Genomic DNA, 17,874 nt, shown 5'->3' on the forward strand with positions numbered 1-17,874 from the left:
GTCGTCAGAAGGTTCCTCTTTAGATACTAAAGATACATGGCCATGGATACCCTCAGAAAGATTCTTTCAGATTGTTTTGTACTATCATTTGCTCATTATAACCCAAAGTTAACTGTATAATTCTGTTATTTCCCCAGAAGTAAACTTTTCTAGAATAAAACTGGTGTCTTTATGGGTTACTAGCTCATCTGCAAGCTGGTCACTCCAGTGTCCCGTGAATCACTGTCTCTCCCAGTAAGTTCTTCCTCCTTTTCTGGGCTATAGCATCTCCCTTCCCAGATCCCTGAGCGCTGCCTTATTCCCTCTTCTGGCCCCAGCTACTGCAGCCAAAGCTGGAGCTGGCAATATAGGGAAGCGGCAGAGAGCATCCCATGGCCTGTGCTTTACCAAGGATCCAGTACACAAACTCACGGTAACTTGGCAGGCTGTCAACGGAGGAAGAAGAGAAAGGGGAAGGTAAATGCGATGTTTCAACTTAAATCTCTGATTTTTTTTGTTCAGAATAGTAATAGTAATAGCTACCATTTATTGAGTATTGGTGTGAGCCCTTGGGGACAGCATTTCAATGCATGACCTATTTCATTCTCGTAACATTCTCCTGTCCCCGTCTCTAATCACCAACCTAGAACTCTGAAAGTCTGTTTTCCCTACCCTCTTCCATTTATGAGTATGTACCATATAGCAGGGTTCTAAGGATTGGGGCAAAAATAAGAGGAGACTCATGAAAGATAATTGTGTGTCCGAATAAGGAAAGGGAGAGAAACTTCAGTGAAGGGTATTTAATGTCAGAGAGAAACTGTACATCTGGGGCAGAGATGAAGAGACCAGGCCAGGCCAGGCGAGCCTGACCTAGCTATGCTTCCTGTCATTCGTGAGGCCTCCCTTGATGGAGGAAGTGACAGCAGCAGCAGCACGAGCTTCCTCTCCCGTGTGGGAGCACAGTGCAATGTTCACTCAGTCTGGTTATTCACCCAGCTTTCTGCAGCTCAGGCACAAATATTCAGTTTGTATCTTTCCTGACGTGGCAAGCCAAATGACCCCCTTTCCTCCTGGTGCGGGAACTTGTGGCAGGAGCTAGTGAACTCTGGAGGAAGAGTAATTGTCACTGGAAAGACAGGCCCGGGAGTCTGGGGTGGGGCAGGTCCCATTGTAGTCACTGGGCAGAGATGACATCGGACCTCTCCTCATTCCTGTCATGTGGATTCTGCAAGTATGCACAGCAATGAAAAGGCAGGAAAGCACTGGCCCTGTCACAGAACCGATCAATATTCTGGGCAAGACCCTGAAGATGCAAAGATTTAAGCTGAGTTCCAGCCACCTTCCACAGGGCCTTTTCACCCAAAGGCTGGAGTTACAGGGCAGTCACCTACCCAGCAAAGACTCCAGCCTTCCAGACAAAGTCATTTTCTCCATCTAACCACCACCTCTCTCAAGGTCATGGTGGATAGACAGCGAATATTCCCAAGTCCCTACATCCTGAGAGTCCCCGCCAAATGGAGGGAAAGAAAGACCTTTGCTCCATCCACTGGAAGTTGAGAACCAGCAAAGTCCATCCTCAAAGATCTCCAGCATCTCTTAAATAAGCTTTTCCTTTCCATTTTCTTCTCTTAATTATTTATCATCCATCCATTCATTTATACAAATATAAAATATATTTATATAGCTCTATATAATATAAACTTCTGTGAGGCAGAGTGGAGGAGAGTGCCGGGGTGGGGTGGGCTGCCCGGCTATTTACAGACGTACTGGTCGACGACCTCCGTGCACTTCTTGCACCTGACGAAGCAGCACCAGTGGAACTTGCAGTGGCAGCGCTCTACCTGGACGCTCTTGAACTGGTCGTAGCCGCGGCCACAGCACATGAGCTCACAGCCGTCCATGCCCTCCGAGGTCTTGTTGCAGAGGCGGCCCTGGGTGCCCAGGGAGCCCGTGGTCTCGTTGCGCAGGCAATAGTCAGGGCTGGGGTCCACGTACACCAGGTCCTCGGGGGTGGGCGGGTTGAAGCGGCTGTTGACCAGCTCCAGCTTGCCTCTGCGGCTGACGCGCACGGCAGCGGCACTGTCATACTTCTCCTTCAGCTGGTCCCCCACCTTGCGGAACTCGGCCAGCTGGAGCCAGCAGGTCTTGAGGCTGCAGGACCCAGAGACGCCGTGGCACTTGCAGGCTACATCTGCCGTCTTATACACAGCCTGGGAGGGCGGGGAGAAAGCAGGGAATGAGAAGGCTCATCCTGTGTCCCGAGGGTGGCCAGAGCAGCCAGAGGCCAAGTACAGAGGGAGGCTCATGGGGGAGGGGTGGGCTGTTTTTCAAATGTAGACAAAGATCTTTCCAGGGTCCGGAGTTGCTCAGAATGAAAACAGACAAAAGGAGCACTTACAAAGAAAAATGCTGGGAGGCTAGCTAGCTCCATGTCTGGTCAACTACAGGACGGCAGGCATGTGAGTGCACCCTTCCTACTGTATCCACTTCTTATCACTTGAAGGTTGTTACAGTAAATGTGTCATTTTTACCATCAGGAAAAAAGGATATTTCTATCTTGATCAAAGTCTCAAGCAAACAAATAAACACCAACACAATGTGTCCAGCTTTCACATGATGTGGAGCACAAGCCAGAGCCCCTGAAAATTAAAAGGTCCCCTTCTCTGTGTTACTATTTGGTCATTAACTCCACAGTCATCAGGAGTGTCACTATAAACGACATCATATCTGTGAACAAGACCACTCCCCCTCCCCGCCCCCACCCCTGGGAGAGGCCACGAGTGTGGAGGGAGACCATGCAGTGGAGGAGCAGGTCAGTGGGCCCCCCTCTGGGGGTGATGCATTTGAAAACAAATCCTCCCCAGAAGTCACTGAACCACAACATGTGGAGTGGATTTGAACTTGGGTTATCCCAAATCAAAATGTAAAAGCAAGAGTAGCCCAGAAAGCTGCTTACAAAGTGCTTTTCAATGAAAGCATATTGATGCATTGTGTCAAATAACCCTGGCAGCAGGCCCAGAAGCGCAGATGGCAGGATAAAATGCAAGCCCACTGCAGAACATTTTCTTATGCCACAGCTATTGTCACCAAGTGAGTACAGACTCATTTTTCAAGGGTTTTTCTCAGATTTCTTTTCAACAGTCCCCAGATTGTGTCTTTATTCAGCATTGCGCAGAGACCACTGCAGGTGCAAGAAACAGCTTAACCATCATCAGCTCACGTTACTGTTGTCAAACGCTTCCTGATTCTTTTTCCTGGTATGGAATTATTCCCGCTATTTTATGGTGGAAAACTTGAGGCTCTAGAGAGCCTGAATACTGCTCAGGGCCACCCAGAAGGTACTCAGAATGTCCAGCACTTCTGCACTCCAGTCTTGGGGCTTAAAAACAGCTTAGGGTGGAGAAGGAAGTGAGGCTCCTCCTCGAGGTGAAAGGCACCAGCCCTTGGCTGGCAGCTCCAGACCCAAGGCGACACCCCATTCCAACAGGCACTTCAAAGACAGAGCCTGCAATTATCCTTCTGGCACAAATCCCCAGTCTGGGCTGGAGCCTGACATTCCTCTGGAAATGGTCCTTGGTGTAGATGGGGGTCACCTGGCGCTGCCAGAAAGAGGAAGCATTAAGGGCTGAAAACTGTGTACCTGCCCCTGCGGGACTAAGGGAACAGGATAAGCATCTCCACTGGGAGCAAACACTTAGGGAGATTTGGGGGGGGGGAGTCAAAGCAAGACCTCACAGAATAAGGAGAGGAATTCCAGTAAAACAAATCCCCGAGGAAGCGTGTCACTGACCCTCACTATTTAGACATTCATTCCATCCTTCCTCTAGGGAGAAAGACTGTAGAGGTAATGTAGACATAATATTTTAAAATACTTTATTATTTTTAAAATTTATATATATATATTCCTCTTGTAGGAGAATTGGGAGATCCCAATTTGGGGCCTTTCCTGCTAACTGAAAAAACAATAAAATGTTCAATTTTTTTTTTTTTTTACTTTTACATCTTGCCCCTGAAAATCCCTAAGTCCTTCTTCCACTTCTGCCTAATGGTGTGACTGAGTTTGATAACTGACAGGAATGTCACAAAGATTAGGCAGCTTTTATCTGGAAAACGCTTAGGAGCCCCTGAGTGACAAGGCAGTATCAACCCACTGTTCTGGCCATCAATATCTAAAATGGAGTTCCTGGAGACTCTGAAAGGCCAAGAGAAATTTCTAGCAAAGTATGCCCAAGATTTACTCTGTGGTCAAGAGGTCAAATCCCAGTTATTGTGTTAAAAAACAAAAAAATCTGGTTGTCAAATCTTAGTCCAGGGAATTTTTAATCCCTGCCACCACTTCGTCCTTCCTGAGAAACTTTTTGTGTAGGTGTGAGGAGGTGGGAGGTGAATACCTCTGGCCTGAGATGGTGACTGATGGCCTAGGCCTGTTCCTTGGAGAGGGGATACAAAATAGAGGGACAAGAATTCCCCGTGTGGAGCAGACAGGCAAAGGGAGAGATAAAGGGATGTGGAAGAGGGGAGGGCCTGGAGGAAGGGGCCAAAGACAGAGAGACAGACAGGGGACTGCAAGAAACAGGGCAGATGGAAGGGAAGGTCCTGCCAAGATAAGGGCCCAGTACAAACAAACAAACAATTAAGGGCAATAAAACGAGGAGCCAGCAGAAGTGGGGTCAAGACTGAGACTGAAAGGGGGCCCAGATTAGGATGAATGCCTAGTCACCTCGGCATATGTCGCAATGCCCCAAGGACAGCTCAGAGCACAGACAGGAAACAGCCTTCCATGCATTTGACCTCTCACTAGAAAGCAATGCGGGAACTTGAGTCTGCATATTCACATGCGCCCAGCCAGGAAGAGATGCTGCAAAGAAGCCTATCCTGTGAGCCCTGTGACCCTGTCCCTATTCGCACTGTGAGCCCTGTGATGCCGTCCTGGGGCACCTACAGTCCATGACAGGAGGCAGAGTAAGCCACACCCCAGGAAAAGCACAAATGCTCCACTGCAGAGCAAAGCAGGGAGACTACCATCTATGGGGGATGGGAATGGTTCAAGGAGTTGGTAGTATGCGAACTGGGACCCTGAAAAATGGATGCAGTTTGGGCATTCGGGAGATAAAGTGAAGATCTTAACCTTTTTCACCAATTTCTCTCCCTTCCTCATGGTTAGACACCAGAAGACTGACTAGCGGACTGCTGAAGAGAGGGGCTGCTGGAGACTGGGGCAGCCCCATGGACCTAAGACCGTTCTGGTCTGTCTTCCCCGGTTTACACCGTAACAACCACAGTTCAGAGCACCAACCAGAACTCCTCTCACCACCAAGAGTTAATACCACCCTCCACACACCCACACGTGGCTAAAAAACAACTGGCCTCGGGTTATGTGATATGTAAGGGAGACACATGTAAAACACATTTCTAGTCCCGTTTATTTGCTATGTACTCCTATAAAACATGACTTAATTTTAAAAAATTGATATATAAACACATTTTTAGAAATATATCCATATCCTGTTACCAAATCACCAATGAACCAACATTAAATTTCTGGATTTATTTCCTTTCAAGAAACCACTGTTCTCATTTTTTAATTAGTTCATCTTTGCTCTCACTGAAGTACCCTGCCTGGGCCCCTGAGCCAGCTGACGTGACATAGAGCTTAATGTGGACAACACTCCCAGAAAGAAGTCTGTGAGAGGCCTGTGGTCCTCTGGCCTCTGTCAGGACAGGGTCCCCCCACCAGGCACTCCGACCTCAGACGTGTCCACCGGGAGACCGGGATGCATGTCCACACTGCCCTCCACACTGGAGACGCTGCCTGACCCCCCCCCCCCCCCCGGTTCCTGGGGCAGACGCCTCAGAGGGCAGCAAAGGACAGAGGAGTCCAGAGCATGTGCTCAGAGGTGGGTCTTCGTGAGAAGGCGCAGGCAGAGCCGTGTACGCTCCCCAGCACACCACAGAAAACACTATTGCCCAGGTATGCTCTGCACAGACAATACAGCAAGCTAAGCTCAAGACCTCCATTTTAGTTTCTATTGAAATGAGGCTCAGAGAGCGTCCTACCGTGTTTCCCCGAAAATAAGACCTAGCCGGACAATCAGTTCTAATGCATCTTTTGGAACAAACATTAATATAAGACCTGGTCTTATTTTACTGTAAGACCTGGTCTTAAATAATATGATATAATATAATATAACATAACATAATATAACATAATATAATACCAGGTCTAATATAAGACCCAGCCTTATATCATATCGTATCGTATCATATATCATATCATACCAGGTCTTATATTAATTTTTGCTCCAAAAGATGCATTAGAGTTGATTGTCCAGCTAGGTCTTATTTTCGAGGAAACACGGTATCTTACATGTGCCCGGTGAGGCTGTCTACTTGAGCCTTCAAGGGATGGCTGTCCTTCACATTCCACGTCTGTTTAAAACTGCTAGCACACAACTGTGTTTACCATTAGACCTAAACGAGCTGCTGGACTGGGTTTCTGCACACATAGGTATGACGATAGTTCTGAAGACAGCTCCACTTTTCCCTGAGCTTTTAAGAAATCATAAACCCTAGACAAAGCCTAACAGCCTCATTTCCAATCACCCTATCTGTTCAAATTACAAAGAAGGGGCAGTCAAGACAAGAACTCCACTGGAATTCTGATCCTAAGACTGCACCCAAACACTACAGGGAGAGATGTCCTGTGGAGAAATAAACAGGGCTAAAGAAATGACAAGTGCATGTGTCCGATGGGAAATGGGACTTTTTAAAAGGGATTAGTCCAATAATGTGGGCATCTCGGTCAGCAGTCACAGGTAAGAATCTCCCAAATCAGGCCAGCCCCCTTCCCGGATGGCCAGGCCACCAGGCCAGGGCTCAGAGCTCAGCCCAGGGCAGCCCAGGTGGTCTGCAGTGTGTGTGGAGGGTTGGGGGCCAGGCGGGTGGCACAGGAAGGTCCAGCTTACCCTTCGACCCGCCTCGTTGTTCTGCAGGTTCATGAGCACCCGGCCCTGCTCTTCCGATCCCTTGGCAAAGTTCTTCTCCCGTTCCCGGGCGTCCACAAACTCCTTAGCAAAGCGGTAGCCGTACTCCACGTTGTCCCCACAGCCACCCCACAGCCAGTCCCGGGGAAGGTCTTTGGGCCGTGCTGTCCGGCTGCAGCCACACGTGGAGAGCTCGCCCTCCCGGCAAGCCCGGCTGATGGCGTTCACCACCCCGGCTGCGCTGACTGCATGGGTAAAGGCCGTCTCACGGCTCCCTGCAAGAGAATGCAGAAGGGTGGTAAGGGAGGTCGGTTCTCCAGTGGAAGCTGTCCTTCCCTTCTGCCTCCCCTGGACCCAACCAGTGCCTTGGCTGTAACACCCCAGGAAGGGAAGCAGTGTCAGGACAGAACACCTCCCTTCCCATGGCTCTAGTGGTTTCAAACTTCTCTCCATTAGGAGCTGAAGTCACCTCCTCTGCCCTGTGAATCAACTGAATGACTCCCTCCAGCCCTGGCCTACACAGACATGCCAGTAGATTCCTCGGAGGCAGCTCTAAATGAAGGGGAGAGCGGGTATTAAGGAATTTAGGGAACATGAGAGACAGATAGAATGGGACTGAATAGAAACCATGGGCCCTCACAAAAACCTCTCCTTCACAGATGCCAGTTTTTCACCACCCTATGAGCCACACCTCTGTCTTTTGATTGCTGCCATTTTCTAGCTAGACAGTGTCAGAGGCCAGGAGTGGAGAGTTACTATGCCCAGAATCATCCAAGTTATCTCCCTGTCTCTGACAGGATCCACACCGCCTCCTGACACCAGGGCACTGGGAACCGCCTCTCTGGGCCATTCAGCAGGGTCTTTCCCAATGTCTAGATTATTTCTAGTAGAAAACCTGAACTGTGTTCCTCTTTATTGGTGCAGTGAGCCACTTAAAACTCACATGATGTATGCTTTATTGACATAAAAATGTTTATAAAAAGTAATACTCAGCCATCATGGCAACGCAAATCAAAATCACAGAAACACCACTTCACATCCATAAGGATGATTATAATAAAAAAGATAACTAATAACAAGTTGGTGAGGATATAGAAAAACTGGAACCCTCACGTAGTGCTGAGGGGACCGTTAAATGGTACAGCTGCTTTGGAAAACAGTCTGGCAGCTTCTCAAAAGGTTAAACATAGAGTTACCATATGACCCAGCAATTCCACTCCTAAGAATATATCCAAGATGAATGAAACATGTCCATATAAAAACCTATCCATGAATGTTCACTGCAGCATTATTCATCACAGCCAAAAGGTGGAAACAACTCCTACTGCCCATCAGCAGGTGAATGGGTAAAGAAAAGGTGTAATTCTCCACACAATGGAATATTATTCAGCCATAGATAGTACTAAAGTACGGGTACATGCTACCGTGTTTCCCCCAAAATAAGACGGGGTCTTATATTAAGCATTGTTTCAAAAGACACATTAGGGCTTATGTTCAGGTCATCCTGAAAAATCATGCTAGGGCTTATTTTCTGGTTAGGTCTTATTTTCGGGGAAACATGGTACAACATGGATGAACCTTGAAATTGTTATGTTAAGTGAACCACTTAGCCATATATTGTTTGATTCCATGTATATGAAATGTCCATAATATTAAAACTCAGAAAGACAGAAAGATTATTGGTTACCTAGGGTTTGGGGAGGAGAGGAGAGGAATGAAGACCACTAATGGGTATGCAGTTTCTTTACAGGATTATAAGTGTTCTGGAATTAGATAGTGGTGCTGGTTGCACAATCTTATAAATATACACTGAACTATATACTCCTAAATGGTAAATTGTATGGTACACGAATCGTATTTCAATAAAGGTGTTGTAAGAAATAATAAAAAATACTCGCATGGACTCAGGTATGGAAGGAAGGGAGGGTTCTCAGCAGGACACAGATTCAGCCCTGACCCCAGCTGTTAAACCAGGCAGCATCTCCTGCCCTCACTGCCTCCTGTCCTGCGTCACTATGGTCTGACGTAGAGACCCCACAATTCTGTCTTGGCACGTGGAGAGGGAAGCAGCTTGCAATCATTAGTAGGTTAGAGTGATCTCCCACCTTACCCTACTTTTCGATCATCTAGGCATGACACAGCGACATTAGTAACCAGACCATACTAGGCAGGTCAGTTTTTCTCAATTAAGTGGGGGTCAGCTTCTGGTCAGTTGTGGACTAGGAGCAGCCCAAGAAAAACCCAGATGATACGGGAAGTCCTACTCATGATTTAGCCATCAGACGTCTGAGTCAGTGCTGAACACAGCCAGAGACCAGGGGAGTCTGACTGAGTGTGAGCTCCCAGGATGGGCAGGCAGCCAGAGGCTCAGGGAGGAGTCCGGCCCGAAGTCTTCCTAAAATGGGGCTTCGGCCCCCAGACCTGGCTTCCTGGGGCAGGAAGGAGCCTCTGAAGCTGCAGCCTCCATCCACATTCCATCCACTGTGGGCAGTGGATTCCTTTTACAGCATTCCTCAGAGAAGCGGGGTGTGTTCTCAAGGCAACCCATCCCATCTTTTTCTAATGACGCTAATCATTGTGGTGATTTCTTGTGTTAAGCTTAAATAAACCCTCCTGTAACTTCTGCCTGCTGGACATACAGCGTCTAACCCTTTTACCATTTGACAGCCCTTCGGTATTTGAAAATAACCAATATGCCTTTCATGTGTTTCCTTTTCCAAGCTACATAGCTCTGATTTCTTCTTTCATTCTTTAGCAAATGTGCTTACGAGAGCAGAAATCACCCCTCTCAGAAGTGCCTTTTAAAATAGTGTACCTGCAGCTGAGCATTATTAGCTCTGATGGTCCTCACCTATCAGCACGGTTGGGGACCCCAATCTGTCCTGGGGTGAATTAGCTGTCTCTTGCAATCACTCTGCCTCTTTTGGTTGGGGGCAACATCAGGTCCTGAGTGCAGAGAGCTCTGCCTTCTTGGGGCAGCATTTGCGTCTCTGGTCAGCCTGGTAAAGACAGACTACCAGTGCTACTCTCAGCAAGCAGGAGATAACTTGGGCTTCAGAATGGATAAGCAATGGGGAGGAGGGAGTCTCTATATACAAAATAATTCAGAGTGGAAACTCAAACCATCTCAAGGGTAAAGGCAAATAAACCAGCATCCATGGAGCTACTAGAGAGCCCTTGTTCTAGTAGGGCAAAGGGAGACAGGAGGACAATATCCTGCCCTCTCTGTACCAACTACCAAGTAGGTGTCTCCATGCTTTTCTGGGTGGAGGCTGGGCAAAACGTCTATAGTTCCCTCTGATCTGCTCTGCTGCCCTCTGGTGGTGGACTTCTGCAGCTGCTTCGAAAAAGGAAGGCCTCTTGGAAGACACAAGAGAGCCGGGAGAGGACTCACCAGGAGCTCTCAGGGCCCAGGGGGAGGAATGGAAGAGAGCTTCCCAGGTAGCATAAGCCTGCAGGGAAGCTACAAAAAGGAACCGTGAAAATAGGGAAACAGGAGGGGTCCATTTGTAACAGAACAGGGTCTGCTTTCACAAGTCATTCTACCATGCAGATCTGTACCCAGCGGAGTTTCTATACCGCACTACCCTTTGCTTTCTAAAGTAAGGCCTCACTTTTTGGCCTGCATGCAAACAAAATAACACATGGAAAGGATCTAGCCAACGGCAGGCATACACTAGGTTATTCCCTCGATATGATTAGGGGGTGCCTCTCTCTACACCTGGGCCATCCTAGTGTTATCACCAGAAATCCAAGGCAGGGATTGCTGCTGAACAAGACTTTTACCAGGAAGAAGGCACAGATACTAAGTGTATTTGAGAAGAATTGATAAATTATGAAGAAATGGCCAGCCCGGTGGCTCAGGCAGTTAGAGCTCCATGCTCCTAACTCCGAAGGCTGCCGGTTCAATTCCCACATGGGCCAGCGGGCTCTCAACCACAAGGGATTCCTCGACTCCCACAAGGGATGGTGGGCTGCGCCCCCTGCAACTAGCAATGGCAACTGGACCTGGAGCTGAGCTGCGCCTCCACAACTAAGACTGAAAGGACAACAACTTGACTTGGAAAAAAGTCCTGGAAGTACACACTGTTCCCCAATAAAGTCCTGTTCCCCTTCCCCAATAAAATCTTTAAAAAGAAAAAAATTATGAAGAAATCCCACCTAACCCCCAAGTCCAGCCTTTTGGGAAAGTTGTCCAGTAAGATTGTCACGGGAACACACAAGCACTCCTTTTATGGACCTTGAGTTGATACAGAAGGAAAGAAGGAAGGAGGAAGGAAGGAAGGAAGGAAGGAAAGAAGGAAGGAAAAGAGAGAAAGGTTCAAAGCGTACTTTCCCTTGGGCCTTACTTGTCAATATGCGGGTGGCAGAGGACAGAGGTCAGGAGAGGGAGGGGCCTTCCAAGTATCCATTACAGAGCAGCCCGGAATCTCAACTCCCTAACTCCCCCGCTGCTAAAATCATTCCTTGGGAAAGCCCCAGCCTCTGGTAACTCCAATGTCTCCTTTGGAGGGGAAGCTGTTCTGGGAGAATGAGAGACAGGGAGTACGGTGCTCTAACACCTTCCTTTTATGGCCCTGGGGATAAGACTCAGTAGAATAGGGCCGGATTTCTCAATTTCTTGCCAGGGAGAGGAGAATTGCATTTCAAAAGGACCTAAAACAATTAGACCCCAGATCACACCTCCATCTAAGCAATAGGGCAGCCAAAGAATCCTAGACCAGGAGTGGGAGAGGAGAGAGAACAGGAATCTGGGAAAAGGTGGCCCTCTCATCTTTCTTCTTCAGTCTGCCTCCTCCCCCCATTTTCACACACACACCCTTTCAAAAGAAAAAGCCAGGAGTGGGTCTAGGTCAGGTTAATGGCAGCTATCATCATTTTGGCCCAAAGTTTCTCTCTCAGGGTCCAAGTGGAAGAGAAAAAAAGCCTATAGACATTCAGGGCAAGGCTCTGAAAGGAGGCCATCGTACTGAGACAAAGGGCACTGGTAGTGGGTGGGTTTCCTCATTCATTGAAACTCAACTCAGATGCTCTGACCCCTTCCCAGAGTGAGTCACACGCCGGCTGCCCAGGACAGGGTGAAGCTGGAGGCAGAGGGCTAGCTGAGCACCGGGCTGCGAGGCTAACACATCCTCTGAGACTGCTTCCTGCGTGGGGCTTCCTCTCTCCTACATGCCTGGAGAGAACCCACTTAGACACTCAGGTGGGCTCTCCCTGTGCCGTCCTGAGAGAGCGCGCTTGTTCCCAGGCCAGGTGAACAGTTCCTTTAGCTGAGCCAAGTCTTGGCGGCCGCTTACCTATCTGCATGACCCTGCCAAAGACAGATGTGTTGTCCACGGTGCTGCAGTTCCACCGCCTCTGCCGGAACTGGTACTGGCACTCCTTGATGCCTGTCTTGGCTCCCTCCCCTATGTAGGCCATGTGTTCCTGGTATAGCTGGCACAGCTTTCTCTGGCCAGGGGAGAGCCCAGGAAGCTGGCTGCACACAGGCTGGGCACCGATGATGAACATCTCAGGTCTCTGCACCGGGTTCATAGCTAACGACCTAGAGCAGCGATCCAGAAAGGGGAAAGGCCAAGGAGTGAGCATACACCTGTGTGCGGCAGCACATCATTCATTCAACACATTTACTGAGTGCTTTCTGTGTCCAAGGCCCTGCACTAAGGACCTGGGGAGGAAAACTGGGGAAACTGAGGCACAAACACAGACGGCAGGTAAGATGTCAAATGCCTAAGACAGACTTAAATTTCTGGATCCAGAGTAATCAGAGAGGGAAAGAGCTCTTACAGCTGGGGGAGCTTTTATAAGGAGATGGCCAGAGTATGAGCTGGGTCTTAAAGGGGATGCGGTGGGAAGAGAAGGCAGCAGAGCAGACGGCTTATCCATTTGAGGCAGGGGGCAAGAAGAGCCAAACCTCAATAGGAGAGTGCATGACTTACTCACTTGGGCCCAGGTGCACGGTATGTGATGAAAAGCAATAAATTCCCTTAAAGAGAACTCCCCTTATGCCTTTAAAATCGAATCCAATTTACGTATGTCACAACATATTCTAAATGTTTTTACTTCCATATCTGAGCCATACATCTCCTAACCCACTGCTTATCAGTTCAGGGGCTCTCCCTTTTGCCCGTCATCCACAGATATAATAAAGTGTAAGGGAAGGCTGTACATTTGCCGTCTGAGTAAAAATGTGAGCAGGGCACAGACGGTGCAAAACAGGTGGTGAGCGCCTGCCATTTCCATGCTGACTTGGCAATGACAGTCGTGTTAAAAACACAAAAAGAAAGCCACACATGGTCCTGCAAATCCCTCATCTGGTCTTCAGACTTACAAAATAGGAATTCTACTCTCCTTGCCCCAACCAGCAAAAAAAAAAAAAAAAAATCAATATTCTCATCGATCCAATAGCAACAAAAGAGACATTTCTCACCACCCATGGGGATGGAGGAAGGGCCAGGAAAAGGAGAATATAAACAGGATCAGATAAAAAGCCAAATGAACTAATAATCCTTTATACTTGTGGAACCTTACTTCTGGGGGCTTGAGAAAGAAAAAGTGCCATCCTAGTTTTCCTGGGATAAAAGAGGTCCTTGGGATTGCTCTGAATAAAGGAATGATCACGACACATGGTGACCTTCTCCACATTTCAATTACCAAAGGAGGCGTAGGTTGTAGAGTAGGACTTCAGCCCCTCACTCACCACCAGGAGCTGGCTTCGGCTGGAAGCTGAGCCCAGCTGGAGAACAGCGCAGCGGTGAGCAGCAGCAGGCCCGGCATGGTCGGCCACAGCCCTCCCCAGTGCCCTGGGAAGACCCCGGGGACTGCCGGCTTCCAAAACTGGGCTCCCTGGGAAAACAGAAATGAAGGGAGAATCAATGTGGAAATGCAACCGACGGGAGGACCAGGAGGCAGGGGAGTGAGCTCTGGATGGATCTATGTCGCTTTCTGCTCCCTCAGAGAAATTCAGCCTCTTTCCAAGCAGTGTCTCCTAGGCTCATCTTCTCACCACAGGACTGCCCTGCGCTCTCTTACTCCCAACTCTGAAGACCCTACTAGGGACCTAACTCCAAAGGAAACACTGAGCTGAGAAACTGGAAGAGAGAAACGAAAACACACCATTTCGTGAACAGAGTGCTCTCTGCAGCATTTAGGAAGGTGCTTTGGCTGTTGCAACGCACACCTGCGCTTCTTCTAGAAATGAGAACCACCCGTGGCCCTTCCCTCTAACTCTTACTCCAGCCAGAGATGGATCCCTCCGACCACTCTCTTTTGCGGGGCTACTAAACAATTGGTGAGTTGGACTGACCTCCAGCTAAACAGGAGTCCTCCTTCCCACTTCAGTCAAGTTTTCCAAATCCCAACCGCTGTTTACCAGGAAAAATAGCAGGGAGAAGGGTGAGCACTTTTCACTTTCTCAAGGCAACTTCTCTGAGAAATGTAAAAGCCCCACAGCCAAACACCGGTCCCTAAAGCTCTGTTGGCTGGCACAGTGCCTTCCTAGTGGCCCTCATCCCCTCCGCTGTGTTCAGGGGCCCGTGTCCCAGCGGCACAGACAGCAGCAGTGAGGGCACTGCCAGATCCTGCTCCCTAACCCATGCCTCGAACATCTGTGCCAAGGAGGAGTCTTCCAGAAGCAATCACCCTTTCCTTGTAGCACGGAGAGCCCCCCACACCATTGCCTCACGCTTTTCGTAACTACCGCCTGCGCCTGTATGCCCCAGGAACACCTTTTCTCCAGCCCTTGAAAACATAGGGAAAATCCTGCGTCTGGATCCTTGGAGCAAGTCTATATATAACAGCACGCCCCCTCCGCACACCGCTTCGTTTCTCCCTCAGCTTGCATTGAGGGCGTGACCCCGCAGCCCCAGTGAATCTTCTTCCCACGAGCGACCGCTTAACACCTCCAGCCTTACACACGCAAACACAGCTCGCTCGCGCTCCCAGCGCCCCCACCCCCATCTCACCACGCTGCCCCCGCAGCTCTGGGTCGCCGGGCTCTCCGGGTGGGGGCGGCAGTTGCTTTGGATCATCAGCCTGGCAGATATTTTTTATCCTGGACCACCAAGAGAGGAAGGTGGCCTGAGCAGGACCCAGGGAAGCTGGGCCACAGCCTGTCCCCACCCCCTTTTGGTTTTTCTTCTGGAGTTCTTGGCTGGGGCGGGGGCACCAACCGGCAGGTGTGTGGGGCCGGCAGGGGGCAGATCAAAGAAGAAACTTGCTCCTTTCCTTTGTCATGCAGAGTCAGCTCGGAAATGATCCGGTCTCTGGCCCCGTTGACTAACAGCTCCCCACGCCGTCCTTCCTAACAGACCTCCCCTCCTCTAAAGGATGCCTCCTCCCCCCCTAACCTCTACCCCCCATAAATCCTCCCCGTCCCTCAGGGCAGGAGGTCTGTGAATGCACCGACTGGAACCAAGAGAGATGGAGCAGAGATAGGGCTGGCACCAGAAGCTAATGGCTTTATGGAGGGGAGGGGACCAGGTCCAGAGTAGGGAGGACGAGAGAAAAGCTTCAAAGAGTTTCCTTGTCCAAACATCCTCAGCTCCACACCAGTCCGTCTTGGGGACTCAGGAGTCAGCCTCCCTCCTCCCTGTGCTCCGTCTCCCTCCCCAAACGGCCTCTTCCACCGCGGGGATCCCCTCCACCTTGCCTCCCACAAACCTGCTACTACACATGTCCTCACACATTTCCATGCCACATAGCAGAGCTCTTTCTCCAGCGGGTGACGCTTCTTATCCCCACGGATACCCCCTCACACCTGCGTCTCTCACTTCTGTCACACCCTTTCATCAGGCCCCTGTGAAATATCTCTGGCTCTGAAAGTCCTAGGTTCAATGGAGGCCATGATGGGGGGCCACTAATTCTGAACCAAGGACGGGAGTCAGTGCCCGCTAAGGCTCACTGTGGCTTTGACTGCCCGGTCGGTGCCAGGCTGACGGGAGAGAGAAGGCCAAACTCGCCGAGGGCTGCTAATCCCGCCCCTCTGGGCCTTCCAAACATCACCTGAGACAGGATCCCGCCCACCATCGGTTCCCCCCACCCCGTGCTGTCCATCAAACTCTCGACTCATTAAAAAAGATTTTTAAAAGCTTAAAAAAAAAAAAAAAAAGACTGCAGCACGTGAGGTAGCTTCTTCCTTTTCCTTCCAGATGTGTGGCACCTTCTACCGGCAGGCAGCTGTGAGCCACCCCTCTGGGCGGTCACAGAACCAAAGCAGGGCAGCTGGCTGCCCCCTTTGTATTCTTTGATTTCCTCATGCAGGGCTGGGAGGAGGAAGGTGAACGCTGACGACTGGCCCACTAGCGTGGGCAGAATGGAAACTTCTTGCCTCAGCCCGACTGGGGAGGCAGGAAGCTGTGTGGGGACCGATGGTTTGGTCTTAATGACTAAGACACATCGGAAGCCCCATTTGTGGGTCACTGGTGAATTTTACAGCAAGTCGCAACGAGGGCTGTTCTTTGTGTGGGAACAAAGATCTAGTAAATATCCAAAAGGCAGGGAGAGAGAATTCCTTCTGCTGCCTTTGTAACAACTACAGATTTGCCCCCAAATTAAAGTTTCCCTTTCCTAAGAGAGTGTCATTTCAGACACACCAAACACAGTTAACTATGACAAAAATCCAGAGTCTCTCTTCTTTGGTAGTGACTGGGAGGTTACAGGGAGGAGAAGATGCCACATTCTCAATCAGGACCCTTCAGAGGGCTGGAGTGGGTAGTCAGACACATCTGCTATACTTCTGCATTCAGTCATTCCTTTGTTCAATAGATTCATTAATCAAATATGCATTTGGGGCCTCGTATGTGCCATTACTGCTCTAAATGCCAGAGAGACAGCAGTGAACAATTTATACAATCGACCCTTGAACAAGGCGGGGGTTAGAGGTGACGATCCCCCCATACAGTCGAAAATCTGCGAAGAACTTTGGACTCCCCCAAAACCTAACTACTAATAGCCTGCTGTTAACAGAAGGTCTTACTGATAGCATTAAGTCAATTAACACATGTTTTGTATATGTATTACATACTGTATTGTTACAACAAAGTAAGCTAGAGAAAAGAAAACGTTATTAAGAAAATCATAAGGAAGAGAAAATGCATTTACAGTAATGATTGAACAAAATCCATGTATAAGTGGACCTGCGCAGTTCAAACCTTGTATCTGTTCAAGGGTCAACTGTACATAATCCGTTAGGTCCAGTGACTACTATGAGAAAAAATCAAGTGGGGACAAGAATCAAGAAGAGGGGTGAAAGTTACATTAGTTAGGGTCCTTGGGGACAGCCACACTATGAAATATCTGCCCACCATACCTCTCTCCCAACTGCTACGGAGATGGAAGGTAGCATGCGTGTAATACTGTGACGCATCCAGGACCCCTCTGTGGAGGGCCGACATCCTCACTGAGATGGGGCTGCCCCGCCTGACCATCACAATCAAAGGCGTGCCTATCTGAAAAGAGTAACTCCAGGTTCTGTTCCTTGTCCTAGTTGGACTCAGTCACCACTTTTCGTTCTCTTGGGAGGCCACGGCCATCCAGCCGAGAGACAGACCAGGGAGAGAGACTGGACAAGTAGAGCTGAGGTGCGGGCAGCTCTGCACTTCCCACACACACTTCGGACAGGGCCTGCAATGAGACCCCGGCCCACAGGGCCAGGGCTTGGAAAAGTCTTTAGCTGCTCTGCTCACAAAAACCACCACTGGGAGTTCAGGACTCAGGCAGCTTGTGAGTCACACAGAAAAGCTGTCCCGACCCCCACACGTCCCCCTGCCCCCAGATAGGCACCCTCACACCTAGACGCACACCAAGAAATAACCAAGAGCCTGGACGGGAGCCTTTTCACCGTTGCCTCTGGCTGATTCTCACTGGGTGACCCAGGGAAGAGCAATTTAATGTGCAATTTAAAATTGCATTT

The 17,874-nt window shown here is 49.4% G+C and overlaps 1 protein-coding gene across 4 annotated transcripts in view; it reads right to left on the minus strand.

Moving 5' to 3' along the window:
- Positions 1 to 764: 764 nt before the first annotated feature.
- The window catches only part of WNT5B (Wnt family member 5B), a 113,480-nt gene continuing 96,370 nt past the window's right edge, over positions 765 to 17,874 (minus strand). For 2 of the 4 annotated variants that reach the window (XM_019711327.2, XM_019711328.2), the window contains 4 exons: positions 13,663 to 13,808; positions 12,260 to 12,507; positions 6,945 to 7,237; positions 765 to 2,189 (listed from right to left, as the gene is read on the minus strand). In XM_019711327.2, the coding sequence (XP_019566886.1) occupies positions 1,731 to 2,189; positions 6,945 to 7,237; positions 12,260 to 12,507; positions 13,663 to 13,808 (1,146 nt within the window). In that variant the 3' untranslated portion in view covers positions 765 to 1,730. Of the gene's footprint in view, positions 2,190 to 6,944; positions 7,238 to 12,259; positions 12,508 to 13,616; positions 13,809 to 14,926; positions 15,193 to 17,874 lie in introns of those variants that run through there. The other 2 variants (XM_019711330.2, XM_019711329.2) reach the window with 2 other exon arrangements.

The sequence above is a fragment of the Rhinolophus sinicus genome, linkage group LG02 (genome assembly GCF_036562045.2).
Source record: "Rhinolophus sinicus isolate RSC01 linkage group LG02, ASM3656204v1, whole genome shotgun sequence".
In the NCBI taxonomy this organism is placed as follows: domain Eukaryota; kingdom Metazoa; phylum Chordata; class Mammalia; order Chiroptera; family Rhinolophidae; genus Rhinolophus; species Rhinolophus sinicus.